The sequence below is a fragment of the Danio rerio genome, chromosome 3 (assembly GCF_049306965.1).
Source record: "Danio rerio strain Tuebingen ecotype United States chromosome 3, GRCz12tu, whole genome shotgun sequence".
NCBI classification, from domain to species: domain Eukaryota; kingdom Metazoa; phylum Chordata; class Actinopteri; order Cypriniformes; family Danionidae; genus Danio; species Danio rerio.
Window position 1 is genome coordinate 21,557,228 of NC_133178.1, and position 21,050 is coordinate 21,578,277.

A 21,050-nucleotide genomic window follows, 5' to 3' on the forward strand; every position below is an offset into this window, starting at 1 on the left:
TTACAGTAATTTGAGCATTTATAATTTGATAACAATTGATAATGAACTGACTCTGACTCTTCAGTTTTTGCTGTTTGTCTGCAGGAGTCACCAACCCTGTTCCTGGGGATCCACCTTCCTGCAGATTTCAGTTGCAAACCTGGCCAAACACACCTGTCTGTAATTATCACGTGCTGCTTCAAGTCCTAATTAATTGGTTTCATGTGTGTTTGATCAGGGTTAGAGCTAAATACTCCAGTAAGGGTGGTCTCCAGGAACAGGGTTGGTGACCCCTGATTTAGAGTAAGCCAGAAACTGTATGCACCTCTAATACAGGTATGTCAAAAAATCAGAGCAAATTTGATTTATCATGCCATGACCCCTTTAACTTAAACTAGATCCAGAATGTTTCATTAGTAATAAATGTTCAGTCTTTTCTAATCACAACATTGGTTAACAAGAATATTTCTTTCTTTTTCTCTTCCTGCTGCCATTTTCCACCTTCCTGCTCTCTTCAATCTGTCTCCCTCATTGTAGGCAATTCCACGCAGCCCTGGAGGACCTGAGTGAAGCTGTTCGTCTGTGTCCCAATAACCGCGAGATCCAGCGCCTGCTGCAACGTGTGGAGGAAGAGTGTCGTCAGGTTGAACAACAACAGGAGCTGGATCCCCCTCCTTCCCCTCCCCGCGAGCAAGCCCCATCCATGGTCCCGCCTCCACCTATGGAGCCCCATATTTCAGACATGGAGCCTGTCCAGGACTTGTTCGAAGAGGATGATGATTACCTTGAGCGGGATTTGGATGGCCTACCGCTAGGTGTTGCTGCTGAGACCCATATTATTCCCTCAGGACTTCCAGTCATTCAGAACATGCCTCCATCTCCAAGCCATCATGAGTCGCCATACTTGGGCCAAACATATGACCTTCGGCCCAGTCCCCCTTCAATGTCTTCTCCTACACGCCAAGGCTACCAATCCACCTCCCCATCGCTCTCGCCAACACACCAGAGCTCCCATTTCCGGCCCAGTCCTCCTCATCAGGCTTCTTACCACTTCAGTCCACCTCCATCTCCACTACGCCGTGGACCACAGTATCGCTCCAGCCCCACATCTGAAGCAGCCGCTATGTACCGTCCCCAGTCTGCCTCGGCAGGACGCTACCAGCAGGATCCGCTTGCAGGACGACCCAAATCCCCTCTGTCCAAGATGAGCAGCCAGCGTTCTTTCCAGTTTTCCCAACAGCCTTCCCAGCCTGCACAACAGAGCCAGTGGTTGCAGCCAGCCAAGGCACAGATCGTCCGCACCAACCAGCCTAGCACCGCGGTACACTCTAGTGCCGTACTGGGTAGCAGCGCTTATAGTCAGATAGCTCACTCGATGAGCGCCCGTTGCCCGGGAGACATGGATGAACTTGGGGATGGAGGATACTCTTCGTCACTTCAACCTCAGGGCAGCCTGAGTGCAGGGGCCTTGTACCAGCGTGCCATCAGTATGGATCCTGGCCTAATGGAGGATGAGCTTCCACAGAGGCCCTCCTCTGCTTACAGGCCCACTCCCGGAGGTGTCCGCTATGGTCAGACTCCACAGATCAGCCGCAGTCAATCCACTGCCTACTATCCAGTCCCGCCTCATGAAATGGAGCGACAGGTGACACTGGGTTCACCAGAGAACCTTCACGCCCACCGACGTCCAGTCAGTGCTAATAGCGCAGAACCTAAACAGCATCCACCAGGTCCCCGGCCCCTCATTCATTCTCACAGTACAGGTCTACGATTCTCTCCATCCACCAACAGTTTGGGGCCGGCTTCTGCCGCTAACCTTGGCCCGGGATTCAGGGCGTCAACTTCAGCACAGCAAATGGAGATCCCTCTAAAGCTTTCTTATGAAAGTGGCTACCATGATGACCTCTCGCCAGTGTCACCTCCTCAAGGCACAGACTTCCGGGTGGTGGGTGGAACATATCCAGGAGAGGCTCTCCGCTCCCGAAACACGCCATTTATGGGCATCATTGACAAGACAGCACGGACTCGCCAGTACCTTCCGCAGCAGCCATCACTTGTATCTTCGTCTTCGAGTTCTCGACCCTGGACCGTTTCCTCTCTGGATACTGTGGTGAACAGTCCAGCCACCTCTCCTAGCAATGTGGGCTATGGGCAGCAGACTGCACCCCTCAGCCACATCGCTTACTACAACCGCACTAACAACGCTCACAATGGACACCTCATGGATGAGGATTTCTATGCCAACCCTCCTGGTGTCACTCGGGACCGGGCAGATGCTATGGGCCGAGTTAGCCAGGTTCCCACTTACCCAGATGTGAAAATGGCACGGACTCTGCCAGTTTCCCAGGCCTACCAGGACAATGAGTTTAGGCAGATGTCTCGAAGTGAAAGGCAAGGTCCGACCTCACCCATTAAACCAAAGAGACCCTTTGTGGAGTCGAACGTGTAAGAGTACAGGATGAGATCGCAAGATTTATTAGAACACTCCTGTGGAATATCTAACATGTTGACCATCTTATCTCTTCATTTTATGTCCCAGGACTTTACGATAGAAAAAAATGGACATGTCAAGGTGAATTCCACTGAATATAGCATGTACTAATCTAGTGCATATTTACTCTAAACAGATTTTGGAGGTTTGAAGACCCATTGGAGTAAAAGTAGGCCTGTGTAACTGCTGTATACCGACCTTCTACTTGTCTTTACCTTCCGGAGAGGGTGGCTGCTCAATACCAGTCAGGGACACATGAGCACGTGGACAAGATGTCCTCTACCCACATCCCCACTCAGACTAGTAATACCCCAAGAGAATGATGCTGTGTCGAAAATGTACCTATAATATTCCAGATCAATATTGCTAAAGCAAAAAAGTAATATTTAACATTTTAAGTTATGTTTGTACAAATATAAATATATATATACATATATAAATTTCAATGCAGTTGTGTTTTTCAGTTTGCCTTTAGTTCCTCATTTAACCTGCGTTCAGCAATGTGAAATATTTTTAGACTTTTTTAAAGGGCATTTTTATTTGTTGTCAACATGTTACAGGGGGGTTCAACCTTTTACGCAATGCAAATATAGGTTAATTATTTCATTTCTGCTCATAGGAAGTAGCATTCGGGTGGTCAGCCATTTAATTTATTTGTTTGTAAGTAGTCACACCACTAAACCAGATATAGTCTTTTCCAAAGAAACCTTTCTCATGGGAAAAAGGCTTAAGGGGGGAAACTTTTCATTTCTGCAGCCTCAGAATCCACATGCTCTCACTCATCATGTTTTGAGAGTTTATTTGTGCACTGAAATATGCCTTCAGACGTTTTCTCTGCTTATTTTTAAACTGCGAGTACTTGCTTTCAAATACGGGAGACCTGACATGATGTCAAAGCCTGTGTCGTGTGTGGACTCAAATACTAATGGTGGGGCAGACACTTTTTTGTATGTATGTTTTGGAAGGATGGCAGCGAGTCAGATTTGCTAACCGGATCTGGCTTTAATAATCAATGTTCAACTGCTGTCAGGAGTGTTTTTGCAGTGTTTATTTCTCTCTTTTGGAAAAAAAAAACTCAGAGTTGACCTGGAATACCGCTTACTGTACAACAGTGTTTGTATTTAAATATCTGTTTCCTTTTGTATGACCAAAATGTACATGGCTGTAAATAATGTGCCTAACTAGAACGCATGCTCTCTGCTAATACACAAACCTGAGTGTGTGTGGTTTTATGTATGAGGGAAGAGATTGGGGCACAATATATTTCCTTGTTTCCATCATTAGACAAAAAAAGAACAGACGATGTTTAGGTTTTGTATGTCATTTGCTTTATATTTCATTTAAGGTGAAAACTGGGCTCGCAAAAGAGGATTCTCTGTAAATTGTCTGTAAATGTGAGCTGTGATGTTTTGCTGAAAGGAAAATCCAAAACGTGAATGAGTTTTTAATCCAGTTACACGATTGTAAACTGTACAATCATCTGTATGTATGAGGGAAATAATGAACTTATTTAAAAAATGAATAACACTTCAAAGAAAATTGAAATAATTTCCCATCGAGTCAGATTTATTTCTCGTTCATTTATTTTGAGTTAAAAACTCGGTGCTTAATCACTGTTATGCTATAAAGCAAGCATTATTAATACACATTTACTGATATCTTATATCAAATAGAAAATATACCCATACAAATATAAGCACACCAATCAAAAATACAACACTTACACACTCATTTAGATGGAAAGACTATATCATTTATTGTATATATTCTTATTTTTTCTCACACATGCTGTGCAAAGCAGTCAGTATTTACACATTAATTAGCACACAGGAACCAGTAAGACGAGCACAGCATTGTGCAAAGAAATCTCAATGTTAAACCATCCGTAATCTAAAACAGACATGCTGTCTAAAGCCTATGAAAGACAGTTGAAAATGAAACATTTGTTGGCTCCAAATGAAATACAGATTTGTCACTCTGGTAGAAACAAAGGCTAAGGCACGAGAGAGCTTTCCTGATATTCGAAGTTCCAAGTTAGAGGGTTTATTCACTCCAAAGTCATATTCTGTCATCATTTACTCCCCCCTCGTGTTATTCCAAGCCCATTAAACCACAAAGAATCTTTTTATTGTTTAACTTTATGCACATTTTTTTGTTTGTGTTTCAATAATGAAGAAGTCATTTCTTATGGGTCTGGAATGACATGATGGTTAGTATATGATGGTAGAATTTACAATTTGGGGGGAACTTACCTATTAATATGGTTTGGCACAATCAACTCTTCACAGGGAGTTTTACTGACTGGTCATCTGACCAATCTCAATGCAGATATGATGAAATCTCCCTGATATCTTGGGCCCAGTTTTTCAAACAAAATTTAATCTGGATTAAATTGGTCCAGATTTGGAAATCCCATGTTTTGCTATGCAGGATTAACTGATCTGTCTTGCATTTATGACAGTTTTTTAAAAGGAACATCGGGTTTGATCACTGTGATCCAAATACCAAATTTCAAGATTACAAATACTGTTTACCAGAACCTTAAATAGAACCGTCAATATAGCCTTCTGGTTTGGCAAAGAACAACAGGTTGGCAAAATACCAGTGGACACAAACAGCCATTGTTTGTTTTAATGGTAAGAAACAGAAATGCGACAATCAACAAGCATTTTTAGTATGTTATAATATAATACTGCTTTGATATTATTGTGTTGCTGTTGTTTAGCATTAGACATGATATGCTTCATATAGGTTTCAAATATGAGGAAATTTACATATCATCAATAAGCATAAAGTTTGTGATCATTCACTTAAAACATAAAACTTTGTATTTTTATTTTATTTAGTTAAAATATATCACAACTGAATCCACACTTCCGATGAGATCGGGATAATCCTGTTTTTTTATATATTAAATAGATTGCAATCTGAGTTCAAAGTTTTGAATAACCTGATTTTTTTTTTTTTTTAATAAAAGGGCAGGTTTGATCTAAATCAAATGTAAGATTAGATTACATGGTCTGATCCTAATTCAAACTCCCTGTGTTACTTTTGAAAAACCCATTTGCAAGATTTGATCCAATTTATGATCCAAAATCCCTCTGGATTACTTTTGAAAAACTGGGTCCAGGTAATCACTTATTCCAGCTAGCATTTTTGTTTTAAAGTCTGTGTGAACCAGAAATTGCTGAGACTTCTCTTTCAGTGTGTTGACTTTCCTCCAAATCAAATGGAATATTGAGTAGGGGGCGGGGCTTTGATTTTGTTAGCATCATTCTCTAGTAGCAAACTACTTTAACCAAGACATTCATGTTTTGACATCTATTAGACACAAAACTGCAAGGTGGGAATGTTCTACTCAGTGTTTTTCACCAAGTGATGTGGAAGTAGTTTTACCCTGTAATCAATTTTTTGTATATAGCATTTACTTCATTTTTAGTCACTTTTGCATCACTTTCTTAAATCAGCATGTCCTTAGTTCTCAAACTGATGTTGTACCATTCGTTTTTCCTACTATGGAAGTCAAAGAGTTCCAACATTTTTCCATGTATCTTTTTTTGGATTGAACAGATTTGTTAAACTCATAAAGGTTTGAGGAGTAAATAGTGAGTAAATGCTCATTTTTGGGTGAACTAACCCTTTGGGATGGTGGAACATGGCGGCGAGAGAAGACTACAGATGGAGGAGCTGGCTTAAATGTTTAATAAGACATGGGTAGAAAGAGCAGAAAGGGCTGTTTCTGGAGCACATTATGACTTTAAGGAGAACTGGGGATTTCTCCTTCTGACAGGGTCTTGAAATGGACGGACAAAGCCTCCTCTTCAGGATTCGGTGGTCGCCTGAAATCTTCTTTGGTCACCACGTAACCCACCAGCACCCCAAAGCACACCAACAACAAGCCTAAAACATTGGCCAGGATGCCCTCAGGAGCAAACGTTGAGTAAGTTGACCTGAAGATAAGATTATCATCGTTTAATAAATAGAAAACCTTTCTGATTTTATTATTCAGATTCCTATTATGGATTTGTTTTTGGGAGCCACCCATTTATGTGTAAAGTGTATTAATGAAGTGTTATTAATCATATGTTCAATATATTTAATCCATTTTTATAAACCGTTTATGATTTATGCAGTAATGGGAACAAACTGAATAATATCTTAAAGCAATGGTCTCAAACTCAATTCCTGGAGGGCCGCAGCTTTGCGTAATTTAGCTCCAAGCATCTTCAATTCACAACCGCTTAATAGTCTCTAGTAGTCTTAAACACCTAGATTATTTGCATCAGCTGTGTTTGATTAGGGTTGGAACAAAACTGTGCAGAGCTGCGGCCCTCTAGAAATCCAGTTTGAGACCCCAGGCTTAAAGGGAACCTATTATGCCCCTTTTTTTACAAGATGTAAATGAAGTCCCTAGAGTGTGTATGGGAAGTTTCAGCTCAAAATATAGGTCTGCAGACCCGACCAGATTTCTTGCGGCGCGGGAATAAATTTCAGAATAAAGCGCAGAAGCGGTCGGTAACTGGTGTAATTTTGGATGGGAGCTAACACTCCCAAGCGAGCACACGTACAGTATGCATGTCTGTGAATTTAGCTTGTTTGTTGCTGTCTGTGTGTGTGAATGAAATCTACAGCTCAAAAGACATCACAAACAATAGTTTATGGCTCATTAAATCTCCCCCTTTTAGGTTTTGATCCTAATTTTGCCATTTTGGTGACTGTCACTTTAAATTCAAATGAGATCGTGCTCTTTTGAGAAGAGGGTGGAGCCACAAATGCCTATTTTTCATCAGGGATAAGCAGTATTTATCTTACAAGTATTTAAAATATATTGAAATACATTGGTTTATGAAAATAACTTTTTAATTTTAACTTTTTTTTTTTATAAGTTTTGTGTCAATACTTTAGTGTCTTGTATTTTTGTATTTTTAAAATACTTTGTAGGAAGTCTACATGATGATGTCATCTTAGGAGAATGCTTAAACTGCACAAATAATAGTATTTTTGGATGAATTGGTGATGTAGATGCCAAGAAAATAAGACCAACAACATAAACAAGTCCTACAGTGGCTGACTTATACTTGCTCAGAAAATAAGCTGTTACTATCAAGCATTGTTTACTTCACTAAGTCAGTTTAACAGTGAAGGGATTGATTGAATATGCCTGCTAGCATACAAAATACAGTATTTCATTTTGATACTTGTTGTGGCTGCTGTATTTTGTAGATTATTTTGATACATGTAAAATTAAGGTATTTGGTATTTTAATTTAAAATACATTTCAATGTATTTTTGTCCATCCCTGTGTGACGGCATAGTGGTAGATTCAAAAACAAGCCGTGGTCTACTCCCGCCTTGTATACTTCCGCTTGCTCCCACTTGTATACGCATGCAAATGCTGCAGACCGGAAATGTAAGCTTGTTCGAAAAGTTTAGCATTTTGCTGTGTTGCACAGTTCAAGCTTGGTGAACTCTGACCTGCGAAATCACATCACGTGATAGCGTGAGAAAAATAGATGATCAAAACATGACCTTTCTGTACAGCAATTATGTAAGTATGGAGCAATTTCTCATTTTTTAATGTCTAATCATATTGTTTAATCCAACCCCTTTTCACAGCACTGACAGAATTTCACAAGCTCAAACTCTAGAGCAGAGACGCCCAAACTAGGGTATGTAGGCCAGAGTAAGCCCACCATCCCATTTTAAAAGAGAGGGAGAATGATGGAGAGGTCAATGAAGTGAAAATCTTTGACAAAGATAGTCGTTTAAAATTTAATGTAATTTTTTGTTTGTTTTGTAAATAAATCTGTATATAAGATAAGGGCCAGGGCAAGAATAAGTGCAATGCACAAGACATCGGCGAGCAAATCAAGGCAACGGCTGGTGCAGCTTAGTGTATTCATTTAATACGTGTGTGTGTGTGTGTTGAGCATCAGTTAAGACAATGTTAGCACCTGTTAGCTTAAATTGTGAGAAAAACTATATAATTTTGAGCTTTTGTCAGCTAATTTTATCTTCCGGGTTTAAACTAATTTTTGGGGTGGGATCAAAACCAGTGAAGTAGCGTGAATCTGCTAGTGGAGTGATGATGTATTGGTTTCTCATTATTATTTATAGCGGAGTTTTCTTATCCTATAAGAAGACCCTGCTTCTTAATTACTCATGAGAGCACGTGCAAGCACGAATCAAGGCAGACCTGCCAAGCTGTGAGACCCAATGTCTGCGTGAAACTGCGTTCACGTACAGCAAGCGGTATTTAGCCATTTATGAAGGGTTGTAACGTTATGTGTTTGTTTCCATGATTCACAGGGGTTTGTTGCATGTGTTTCTCTGCGATGCTGTCAGGGCTGATACAGCAAAGCTGTTTGTGTTCAACAAGCATTTTTGGACTTTGTCTTTTATCAGTTAAGTTTGTTACCATTCAGACACATCGCCTATATCCATACTGCTGTGTTCACCTATGTTTAAAATCCTCCAGATTACCGGCAGGGCTAATAGTTGGAATAGACAGGACAAGAGACCTGCTGCACTGCTATTCACTGTGTCTGCATTAAGATCCAGGGATTCAGGAGCAGATGTCCTCCTCATTTGTAGTGTTTATGTGGTTATCTTTATACGGATATAACAAAAGGGGGTTATGTGTATATAAAACTACGAATAACCAATGTAGCAGGGCATTAAATTACTGTTTATTTATTTGAATTTTAACTTTGTAAACTATAAAATCATGCCTCTCCTCAGGGTTTGTGTATTATTTTGTAAGTTAACTGACAACAGTTGTTAACTCTCCTCTTTTTCCCCATCTTTCCCATCCACGCCCATCATGAAGCATTTTTTGAAAAAATTCTGAGGTAGACTTGAACCAAAAGAGGGGGTTTCATGACCCTTTAATGGCACTTTTCATGTTTTACTGTAATAAATTCATTATACTTTTTTCAAATATACTGCATTAGTTATAAAATTAGGAAATGAATTCAGAAAATACTCATGGAAACTTTGGTGTAATACAGTTTAGTATACTTCGGCCCACAGCGCTCAATCAGTTTTGGTTTTTGGCCCTTCATAAGAAAAAGCTTTGGGCATCTCTGCTCTAGTGTGACCATGGCTTAACATCTTATACTAATAAGGGGGAGATCGCCACTTTTGTGTGACGCGTTTCTCCTCTGATGAGCTATACAAAGGGAGAATGTTAATCAAAGTATTTTATGAAGTGTGTTTATAAAACATTAAATCAATCCATGTTTACCACTAGATGCTAGTTATATTCACAGACCAATACACCCCTTATAAAAGTGATCTGTGCATGATAGGCGCCCTTTAAACAAAAGCAGCATTTGATTATCTATGGAGAGAGATGGACAAAATAAGGCAAATATCATTTATATTCATATGAAGTCTCATTCCACTGTGACTCATTCGGTGTGACTCATTTCTTTCCTCCCATTCAGTGTTTGTACCTCAGCCTAGAGTGGCGTCAGTTGCTTTTGTTAAAGATATATCCGTCAGATGCATTAACTGACACTCACATGATATTGAAGAGCAGTTTCTCTGTGATTCCCAGCAGACACGAGCCCACAGACATGACCAGAAGCAGCAGGCCGAAGAAGACATGCAGGGGAAGATACCAGCTCTTCAACTGAGCGGACGCCCACGGGAAAAGGAAAAATCCCAGTCCCAGTAACCACTGGAGGAAACAGAGAAGAACTAGTCAATCCAAAACCCACTGAGGTGATCCATTCTACTGACTGATCGTGATAAAATATATTTTACTACAGGGATTAAAGAGCCCTTATTATGAATTATAAAAGGTCATATTTTGGTTTTGAGGGTCTCCAACAACCTTCAATGTTGAAAAACACTTTCATTGTCTTCTAATATGCATTTATTTTAACATAATTATCCCATTGACTCCCACATGATTTGTTCAGTGATTCTTTTGTTCCCAAACCCCTCCTTAGCACACTGCTAATCTGCGCTGATTGGGCCAATGACCCAGTCTGTTGCGATTGGTCGACTGCGTTCAGCATGAGACAGAAAGAAACGCCCATCATGGTTATCAACATTGTTAAAGTAGCCAGAGTGCTGAGTATATTTGTGAGCCGAATGCAGGAGTGCATTAAAGTATGGCAGTTAAACACCAGCATTGCTTTATTCTTAACCATACGTAAAAACAATGACACGCATTCAATATTAATCCACACAGTGGTAAAAGCTAAACTATTTTGAAACTTGACCACCGCATGTGTGTAGGAACAGCTGACAGTGGCTGTCAATTAAATACATATTTTACAAGCTAGAGAAAACAAGGAGGCAGCCATTTTAATTACACTTACTTGCACTTGTGAAATGGAGGAAGAAACTGATCCATGAACTGTGTGCTGATAAAGTTCCTGTCAAGCTCTGACAAAGTCCCATACATCAATAGTCTTTTCTGATCCCTCCTTTAACAAACAGCCAATGAACCCCCTGTTCCAGGGTGGATTATAGCATTATTCACCAGAACGTTCACTTATTAATGTTCACTCATCTACTCTCACTCTGTTTGAAGGGAAAGGCGCGTTCACGTTTTACCCAATCCGATATTTCATATTTAGTATTTATTCACGTCACCATCGATACGAACAGGCAAATGATCTGGACGAACAATGAATAATTTAAGCGACTCAGAATCGATTCTTTTATCTATTTATTTATTTATTAAAGACAGTGCACTTTCAGATTTAACCCTTAGCTGGATGTTTTCATTCACTTAAAGCTGTGTTGCACACTGTATGAAACGTCATTTTCACTGTATTGAACGTCATAATAGGAGATCTTCTCAAAGATCTAAAATGCTAAACAACGTGTTAACCATTTTATAAGTGGAATAATTGACTCCAGACTCCAGAATTTCAGGTCTTATAAATTGACTGTCTGGAAAATAAATAAAGCTTAGCAATATTATAGCACTGTTAGCAATATAATAGCACTGTTCCAGTTACTATGACCATTTATGTGAAGCTGCTTTGACACAATCTACATTGTAAAAGCGCTATACAAATAAAGCTGAAATTGAATTGAATATTATATTTGCGCATATACATGAGATTAATCAGTACTGAACTAAAAAAAACTTACGTTAACAGTCCAAAGGTTAGTAGCCTGAATTTACATGTTAGGAGGGAAAATATTAAATACGAATTTTAAAAAGAGGAAAAATCAGGAGAAGCAAAAAATATAATAAATTTAGTTGAAATTTTGTAGCTAATAATTATTTTTTGCAATTATAATTTATTTACTTTATTTTTTAAATTACAAATGGACAAAATTTCTACAAATCTTTCACAATTTTTTTTGCTACTTGATTTTTCATCTATTTTAATTTTTATTTAATATTTTTCTACAAAATAAATGTGGGTGTACTAGGTTTTGGACCGTTATTGTAAGTTATTTTGTTAAAGAAGCTCCAGATTTGAATTCTCTGACTAATCTAATGTATATGCATAAATATGATTGTACAGTTTCCTATTCAAAATATAAAATTAAAAGATAGATTTGTGAGGGATGTATATGCTGAGCACCATATATGAGCACTATCTATGTGTATATCTGTATACATATTTAATGAAATGTAAAATAGTTTTTACTAATATCTGCTTAATTATCATAATACATGTTCAGTTTAGTTTCTAGCTGTATGTAGAATATAAAGTGCACTTTATAAGTCAAGTTTAAAGAGACTGTTCTGTTAAAACATTAACAGCTTCACCATTTGCTTGTGTGGTTTAAACCTTTAGGAACTTATAGATATTCTGAAGAATGTTGGAGAAAAGCAGCCAACAACAACTTATAGTATAAACAAGAAAAAAATACTATTAAAGTCAATGGCTGCTGCATTCAAACATTCATCATTATATATCTCATCGTGTTCAACAGGGAGAACGAAACTCAGATTTATTTTCTTCTTGGGTGAACTATCCCTTTAGGGCTGCTTTTTTTAAACATCAATAAAACCTACTGCAAACACCAATGGGGGTGTTCTTACTGTATGTGAGCAGTAATGTTAGCAGTGTAATGTATGTAATTGTCCACCAGAGGGTTTGCTAAGGCAGAGAAAAGGGAACCCGCAAGCTTTTTTTTTTTTCTTGCAGAACAACCACGATTCAGTTTTTCAAATAAGGAAGACGTTTAAATGCAAATGCATGATCAGATTAAAAACAAGTGCAAATTACCTGCAGGAAAAAGAGCACAAAAGTGAGCATGCCACACCAGCTGTGCAGAGAATACATGTGGGAGATCTTAGATGACGAATGGAAGTCAAAGACAGCAACTAGACCTACAGAGAGACAGAGGGAGATTTAAAAATATCACAATGCTATAGACTACAGCCTTTCTAGAAGTATTTTTCACATTCAATTTCATTCAATAGGAAATTTGACTTTTTATTGCAAGTTTTTGAGTTAAAGCAAAGTAGTACAGAAAAATCAGACAAAGAGAAGTAGGTTCAATACTGTGTGCTTACTGTAACTGTTAATAAGGGAAACTACAATCTCAAACTACAATAAAGCATCACAAATGACACAATGATGAACTGTGTACACATTTGCACACACAACTAAAAACAATATATAAAGTACATATAGTAATGAGAAAAAGTGTTTGCCCCCTTACTGATTTCTTACTTTTTTTTTTTTTTGCACGTTTGTCACACTTAATGTTGGCACAGATCATCGGTGGGGGTGATGGATATACCAAAATGGGAGATGGGTCTGAAATACAGGAGACTCCCGGGACGTCAGCAGCAGATGTGAATAGCGGAAGAAAGTAGTTCCTCTTACAAAAGTATTTTGGACACTCCATGTTTGATTTTCTTTTTTATACACACAATTATTCCGTTGAACTGTTGTATAATTGCAATATCACCAAGGGTAGCAGTGCAATATGGCTGTATATAAGCACTTTGAAGGGACACTAAGGCACTCGGCCGCACGCTGCCCACCAGTGCCGATATACAGCCACATCAAACTGCCACGAGTGTGATATTGATTATATATTTTAGAAAATGATGATTACATTTAATATTATTACAACTGAATAATTTGGAAACAGTATCGGTTAATGATTTAAAAGAAGCCAATTCTGTTAAAAAAGGCTACATTTTGTTTGATTAAAAAAGCTCTTCAAGCTCTTATTTTTCGCATCATTGTCAGTCTTTGTCATTGTATGAGCACCGTCTTGGCTGTGCTCGGGCTGTATGTGCTCCCGCTTGAAGTGGGCGCCGAGGTCTGGGCGTGCTCAGGATACTTGCTCTTGTCCTGGGGTTTGTGTTTGTTCTGTCTGCAGCGTGCCTATATGTTTCATTCTCAGCGTCTAGTTGGTTTCAGTTGGCTCTGGGGTTTCTTTGCATTTAGGTCCTTCCCAGACTTCCCAACAGTATACTCGTCTCCAGTCTTCATTCCAGTCACATAATACTTCCTAAATCTATAATACGATGATTTGCGGTTTAATTAAGATCAGGTATTATTAGTACAAAATCACTAATAATGATTTATACAGTTATGCAAAATGTTCTTTTAGTTTAAGTAAAGTTTAAAATAATGGCTTTTATTTGCAATCATTATTTTACACAAGAAATGGGTAACACTTTACAATAAGGTTCATTAGTTAATGCATTTGCTAACATGTACTAATCATGAACATCACTTGTACAGCATTTATTAATCATTATTGAACATTTACTAATGCATTATTAACATTCAAGGTCATGCTTGTTAACATTAGTTAATGCACCATGAGTTAACATGAACTAACAATGAACTACTGTATTTTCATTAACTAACATTGACTAACATGAACAAATACAGTAGTAAATGTATTGTTCATTGTTTGTTCATCTTAGTAAATGCATTAATTAACATTAACTAATGACCCTTATTGTAAAGTGTGATCAAGAAATGTAATTAAACTGCATTTGGCAGGTCTAAATTTCTAGTACTAGACAATATCGATCAAATAAATCAAATAAAAATTAAGCCTGTGCCTTGCGATGAATAGAAAACATCTGTTTGTATAAGTGAAATCTTAGTTTTCCCCTTATTCAATGGTTCAAATGACAAATTAGACATGGGAAACGGCTGTGACCACAGCTAAAATCTGTCAATCAAGAAACATCTAGCATGTAGCATAGTATGTTACTGCTGTCTTGTAATAGCAGGACTTACCCACAATACTGATGACGAGCGCCATCATATGCAGCAAAGCGTGGAGAATTTTCACTGAACGCTTACTCTCATTTCTAAACACCCGATAAACCAGAACAGCTGTGGTAAAGAAGAAAAAAACAAGAACTTTAAAAGAAGTAAAGAGCTTAGCCAATAATAAAAAGCATTATAGTATAAAGAAAGAGAGAAAAACTATTTTAAAGCTACCAAACAGTCAGGTTGGAGTAATTGCAATAATTTGATGAATAGCAGGCTGAGTGTGTTTTCCCATGTGTCTTTTTGGCCTTTGTACAAGCACACAGATGCCCTCTGGGCTGTTTTTACTGGTGTTTTTTGGCACAGCTCAACCTCTAATGGACCAATGACCTTTTAGGTTTGAATGTCCTAATTGAATTGCCACGTCGAGGGCTTTGAATCAGAGAAGCGCTGCTAAAGAAATTAGCTCAATTAGTATCTGCCTCTGTTGAGTGCTTTATTAAACGTCCAGATGGAAGAAGCACAAAACAACTGTTATTGTGCTTTACCAGCTCTGAATGGCACTTCTGTGACAGATGGATGTGATTCTAAAGGTTAAAATAATTTCTGCTCTCTTTATATTTTAACTGTAGTCACCTTGGCTACAGCAGTTACTGATTAATAGAGGAAAAACACACATTATATTGTCTCTCCGCAGGGTTTGAAATCAACCATGAAGCAAACCTAGCTCATATTGATTCATAATACACACTAAAATCACGAAGAAAATCTGATTTGAACTGTAATAGCGTTAGCAAGCCCTTCCTGCCCTGAATTGTATTTTATTGCAGCCACTAAGTCACATATGCACTAACCCTGAGGGCTGAAGACACACAGATGTCTTATTAGACAATTACACCCAGCCTCTTGGGCTCTATAGCCAGCTATTCTCTACCACTGACATTTGGACAACACCAAGTAAGATTGGAAAACATTTTATGATGAAAAATCAAAGCTTTTTTGTTTGCCTGTTTTTTTTCTTACAATATTCTGGAGTGAAGAATACAGCACAATACTGTATTTCAGGTTCATGTGAACTAGTATTTTTACTGTTACTTTCCAAAACAAAGTAAGGGGGAATTTGTACATTTCTAAACACTATTGTTCAAAGGTATGAAGTCAGTATATACAAAATAAACAGAACACTTAAACAACACAATGTGCCTCTGAGTGTTCCCTTTATTTTTTGAGCAGTATTAGCATTTTCTTTCAGGCTAATGTGTGAAGGTTCAGTAATCTCACTTTTAGATCAATTAATATGTTATTTTCATTGTCTTTAAAGTCAAATAGCTGAACAGAAACAGAAAAATGCACATTTAAGAGGAAAGTTTCAGATGGCTCTTAAAGGTTTTTGCATCTAAACTCTTCGTATGTATATATTTTTTCGTTGATTCACCAAAGCTACATAAAAATTGTTTATAATATATTCCAAATAAAGTTAATTTTTTTAGTATTTTTAACAATACAATTTGATAACACTGATAATAAGAAATGTTTCACCAGATCAAGCATGCCAGTGTGGTCTTTTCTGAAGAAGAAGAATCACATAATCACATAACACTGAAGGATAAAGTAATCAGTATGGGACCCTTAAGGATAAAGTGATCAAATTCAGCTTTGATTTATAGAAATACATTACATTGCAAAACGGTTGGTTTAAATAGTCATGGCATTTGAGGCTATTACTGTTTTTAAGCAAATAAATGCAGGATGTTTGAGCATCAGAGGCTTATTTTTCAATATTTTGCCAATCCCAAACTTGATTCAAAATACAGTTTGGGTAAAGGAATAAGTGTGTTGATCAACTAATATTGGCAATATTTCATCATGTCACCAATACACTCAAGCAAAATTGGGTCAATTTGTAAATTCAAGGTAATGCAAAGTGATTTAATGGCAAAAAGATAGATTAGTTTTCTGGCATTCTATGATCACCTGCTTTGCTTAAGAATGAATCAATCAATATATCCGAATATGATACATAACATACATTTTGCATACACAAATAATTAATACTACAAACAACATTTAACACTTTTAATATTTGAACCCCGATTTACAATAATTCACTAGTTTAACATACACTCATTGAACGCAGGAATAAATGGGTTGATCATCAAACAATGCCTTTATTTAAGCACTGCCATGTAAAACTAAGTTAATCTATAATTTCAAGGTAAAACAAGATGATTAAATGGGGAAAAAAAGATTAGTTTTCTAGGCTGTCATGGCACTAAATGTTCCCCTGCTTGGCTATGAAAAAGAACAAAATGTATGTTGAGTACATGTATGATGTAATCATGTTTTTGATTTATGTATTTATGTTAAATAAGATTGTTTTTTGTTGTTTTTTAACCCTTAATTCTTACCATCTCCATAGAGGAAGACCAGACCAAGGACCATACAGAGAGGGTGAACATTAAACTCTTGTGCCGAGCCGTCCCATGCATAACCTCCACGGTAATGTCCCATCCACACACCTGTGATCACCACACATGCCAGCCCAACCACTTGAGAGCCAGCCACATACCATGGCAGCGTTCGCAACCCACCCATGCTCAATGGCATACCCTCCATCACCTGGCGAAAATAAAAAAATAACAAATTATTTGTTTGTTTATTTGGCAGAGACACAAAATGCTAATATTTAAGTACAACCATGTAAAAGCTAGCTCTCTGCAACTCCCACATGGTCGCCCACTGAGGGCTGCACCAATGGGAGACCACATGGAAAAGCTAGGTTGCTGCCGGAAGAGGTGTTGGCGAGGCCAGTAGGGGGAGCTCAACCTGTGGTCTGTGTGGGTCCTAACGCCCCAGTATATTGATCGGGACTCTATACTGTACGTTTCGGATGAGACGTTAAACCGAGGTTTTGTCACTTTGTGGTCATTAAAAATTCCTGGTTGTTCCTAAAATACAGAAGGGGTTTACCCGGAGTCCTGGCCAAATTTGCCTACTAGCCTCTGTCAATCATGGCCTCCTAATCGATTCCATATTGGCTTCATCATTCTGTCTCCTCTCCACCAATCAGCTGGTGTGTGGTGTGCAGTCTGGCGCAATACGGCTGCCATCACATTATCCAGGTGGGTATTGCACACTGGTGGTGGATGAACAGATAGCCTACCCACAAAAAAATGTGTAAAGCGCTATATAAATGTAAGGAATTATTATTAATATTATTAAAAAGAAATAGAAAACAAGATAACAGACTAACCTCTTGTATAAAATATGTACGAGTGCATATGGTTATATAATTAATATATTTGGAGACAAGCAAGATATGGAACAGTGAGCAATGCACTCTTTTAGTTCTATGTTTGCATTATTATTTAGCATGATAAAATCGGCATGAACCAAAACCAAACAGGACCAAAACTACAGTAAGTCTTCATTCTGTTCAGTAAGTCACGTGCTGTCAGATGCCCCACGAAACCTTTAGCAAACACATTACTGTGTGTTTAAGTATCATGTGGTCTTTGCCAGCCTTGCGAAGGCACATCATCACCCTGGTGTAAAAACAATCTGTTATATGACCGAATAATGAATCACAGGCTTAAACCCCCACTTAAGTGGCACAAACACATCGCGTTTCAAGGTCTAGAACCACTAACTTCGTGATAATAACAAGTTATGACAGCGGGAAAACTCTTCCAGACGTCACGCAAACCGTAATATAGAGATGATGCCATTTTAAGTCGCGTCTGACAGTCATTTCTGGAGCAGCAGCAGCAGCATCACACGCCGTCAATAATCTGATAAAAGTGTCACTCACCTGCGCCACGTCTCCGCACAGCCAGAGGAAAGGGTGTGTTTTACTACTGTGTATTTAGGACAAGAATCACGAGATGCTTGTTGCTCGGAGGTGTTTGCTAACCTACTTTCTGAAATGCATCTGGTATTTTTTTAATGCTGTAAATTCGAAGTCTCTGCTGATGTAGATGGAGGCTACGCGCGTCTGCTTGGACCACATCAACTTGTCTGGTAGCGCACGGTTTGACGCGCTTGGAGGTTGACGGGCAGGTTGTGGCCACGCCTTCGCGCGATTCCTATTAGCTGATGTTCGCGAGATGGATGAGGCTTGAAACGCACTTCGGTTGCCTTGGTAACCGTTTGGCTCATCTTTGATTGATAGATACTGATGACGGTTTGATCATATTGGCTAATCAATGCTTAAATTCTTGGATGACTTCCAGATGATGATTCCAGAAGGCAATAGATTTACTCGCATCTACAACACATGTAGACCATTGTGAGGGATGTAAACAAAAACAGTGCTCCAGCGTATATCCTGTTTTACTTTTTTTTTTTCATTTCTAAAGCTTCCGAGAATTCAAAAAGAGCCACATATTGATAAGTAACTTTATGATAGCTGTTTTAACATGAAGTTATGATTGAAATTCTTCTTGCTACAGCTCTGAAATAGTTTGATAACAAGCAGGAATGTTCACGGGCCAATGACATGACCAGATTAAAATGGTATAGGTACGACTAAGTAGTAAATGAATAATTTATCATTTTAATAGCCTTGCTATGGTAATTTTTTATTTTTTATTTTTTGCCTGGTAAAGCTTAATTTTTAGAATCTGCCAGAATCATTTCAATTCACTGATTTAGAGCCCATGGAATATGAACTTTTAAATAATATTTATTTACCTGTGCTGCTTGAATATTTAAAAATGTTTATTTATATAAAACAAGCAACATAATTCTTTTGATGAATACATAATAAAAAGAACAGAAGTAAAAGATAAATATATTTGCCCCCCTGAATAATTAGTCCCACTGTTATTTTCCCCCCAATTTCTGTTTAATGGAGAGCAGATTTTTTAACACATTTCTAGCTAAATATAATAGTTTTAATAACTAATTTCTAATAACTGATTTATTTTATCTTTGCCATGATGACTGTACATATATTTGACTATATATTTTTCAAGACACTTCTATACAGCTTAAAGTGACATTTAAAAGCTTAACTAATTAGGTTAACTAGGCAGGTTAGAGTAATTAGGCAAGTTATTGTATAATGATGGTGTGTTCTGTAGACTATCGAAAAAATATAGCATAAAGGGGCTAATGGTTTTGACCTTAAAATGTTTTTTTAAAACTTAAAATCTGTTTTTTTTTCTAGCCGAAATAAAGCAAATAAGACTTTCTCCAGAAGAAAAAAATATTATCAGACATACTGTAAAAATGTCCTTGCTCTAAAACACCATTTGGGAAATATTTAAAAAGCAATAAAACATTCAAAGGGGGGCTAATAATTCTGACTTCAACTGTATATATACACACATACATACATAATTTGGCAAATATAATCAATAGTATCTGGATGCAGCCTTTATGATGCAAGCTGAGATTGCATTACTCAGCGATGCAATGTCAGAATGCACTTAAATGGAATGAGTGACGTCACTGTCAGGTGTAGGGTTAGGGGTGGGGTTAGGTGAGCCCAATAAAACGCATTGGATGCAGCCTAGATTGCACTGCACCAGTTCTGGTGCACAATTAAATTGTTACAAGTTCAATACATTTTTAAATAACATTTTATATTTTATATAAAATGAAAAATATATGTATAAAACGTTTAAAATTGGTGGCATGGTGGCGCAGTGGGTAGCGCTGTCGCCTCACAGCAAAAAGGTCACTGGTTTGAGCCTCGGCTGGGTCAGTTGGCATTTCTGTGTGAAGTTTGCATGCTCTCCCTGTGTTGGCATGGGTTTCCTGCAGGTGCTTCTGTTTCCCCCACAGTCCAAAGACTTGCGATAGGTAAATTGGGTAAGCTAAATTGTTCGTAGTGTATGTATGTGAATGAGAGTGTATGGGTGTTTCCCAGTGATGAGTTGAAGCTGGAAGGGCATCTGCCACGTAAAACATATGCTGGATAAGTTGGCGGTTCATTCCACTGTGGCGATCCCTGATAATAAAAGGACTAAGCCGAAAATGAATGAATGTTACAATTTTAATAATTTCTTAAAATTCTATTAACATTTATTATTTTATATTATAAAACATCTTATACATGAAACATTCTAATTTTAAATACTCAATGTCTTTGTGACAGAGAGGCTTTGAATTTGTTTTCTTTCACAATTTATTTTTATTTTTTTTGTATTTGTACTGTTTCCATGAAATTATGTGGAGTTTGCCTATTTCAGTGGGCATGACTTCAAAGAAAGATACACTGCAAAACAATAACTGATTTTCTTGCATTTTCAAGTTGAATGAAATTAACCTTAAGCATTTTTACTTAAGTCACTAAACTATAGAAGCAGTTAGTTAGAAGCATAAATTAATCTTTCCATTCAACAATTTTTAAAGATTATTGGAAAAAAGCTTGTAAATTTAAGATGTTCCTCTCACTA

The 21,050-nt window shown here is 37.8% G+C and overlaps 2 protein-coding genes and 1 long non-coding RNA gene across 13 annotated transcripts in view; 2 read left to right on the forward strand and 1 right to left on the reverse strand.

Annotated features, from left to right (window-relative positions):
* tanc2a (tetratricopeptide repeat, ankyrin repeat and coiled-coil containing 2a) overlaps positions 1-4,009 on the forward strand; it is a 248,094-nt gene extending 244,085 nt beyond the window's left edge. For all 11 annotated transcript variants that reach the window (XM_021473490.3, XM_073944348.1, XM_073944349.1 and 8 more), the window contains one exon: positions 517-4,009. In XM_021473490.3, the coding sequence (XP_021329165.1) occupies positions 517-2,428 (1,912 nt within the window). In that variant the 3' untranslated portion in view covers positions 2,429-4,009. The remainder of the gene's footprint in view (positions 1-516) is intronic.
* Positions 4,010-6,109: 2,100 nt separating this feature from the next.
* cyb561 (cytochrome b561) lies at positions 6,110-18,492 on the reverse strand. The gene is made up of 6 exons (NM_001128744.1): positions 18,458-18,492; positions 17,055-17,265; positions 14,671-14,769; positions 12,682-12,785; positions 9,997-10,154; positions 6,110-6,420 (listed from the first exon to the last, which is right to left on the reverse strand). The coding sequence occupies exons 2-6, from the start codon at positions 17,260-17,262 to the stop codon at positions 6,228-6,230; spliced, it is 762 nt and encodes a 253-aa protein (NP_001122216.2). The 5' UTR covers positions 17,263-17,265; positions 18,458-18,492; the 3' UTR covers positions 6,110-6,227.
* LOC141381186 (uncharacterized) lies at positions 6,113-15,833 on the forward strand. Its single transcript, XR_012400944.1, has 3 exons — positions 6,113-6,410; positions 10,032-10,198; positions 13,176-15,833. It is a non-coding gene; the product is annotated as an uncharacterized lncRNA (long non-coding RNA).
* Positions 18,493-21,050: the final 2,558 nt, after the last annotated feature.

Bases quoted from the DNA above. Each gene is read 5' to 3' on its own strand.
- cyb561 (NM_001128744.1), bottom strand. From the start codon at position 17,262: ATGGAGGGTATGCCATTGAGCATGGGTGGGTTGCGAACGCTGCCATGG. The intron at 10,155-12,681 runs GTAATTTGCACT...TGTTTCCTCCAG, and splicing joins TTGTGCTCTTTTTCCTGCAG to TGGTTACTGGGACTGGGATT. The intron at 6,421-9,996 runs GTGAGTGTCAGT...TCTTATCTTCAG, and splicing joins AAACTGCTCTTCAATATCAT to GTCAACTTACTCAACGTTTG.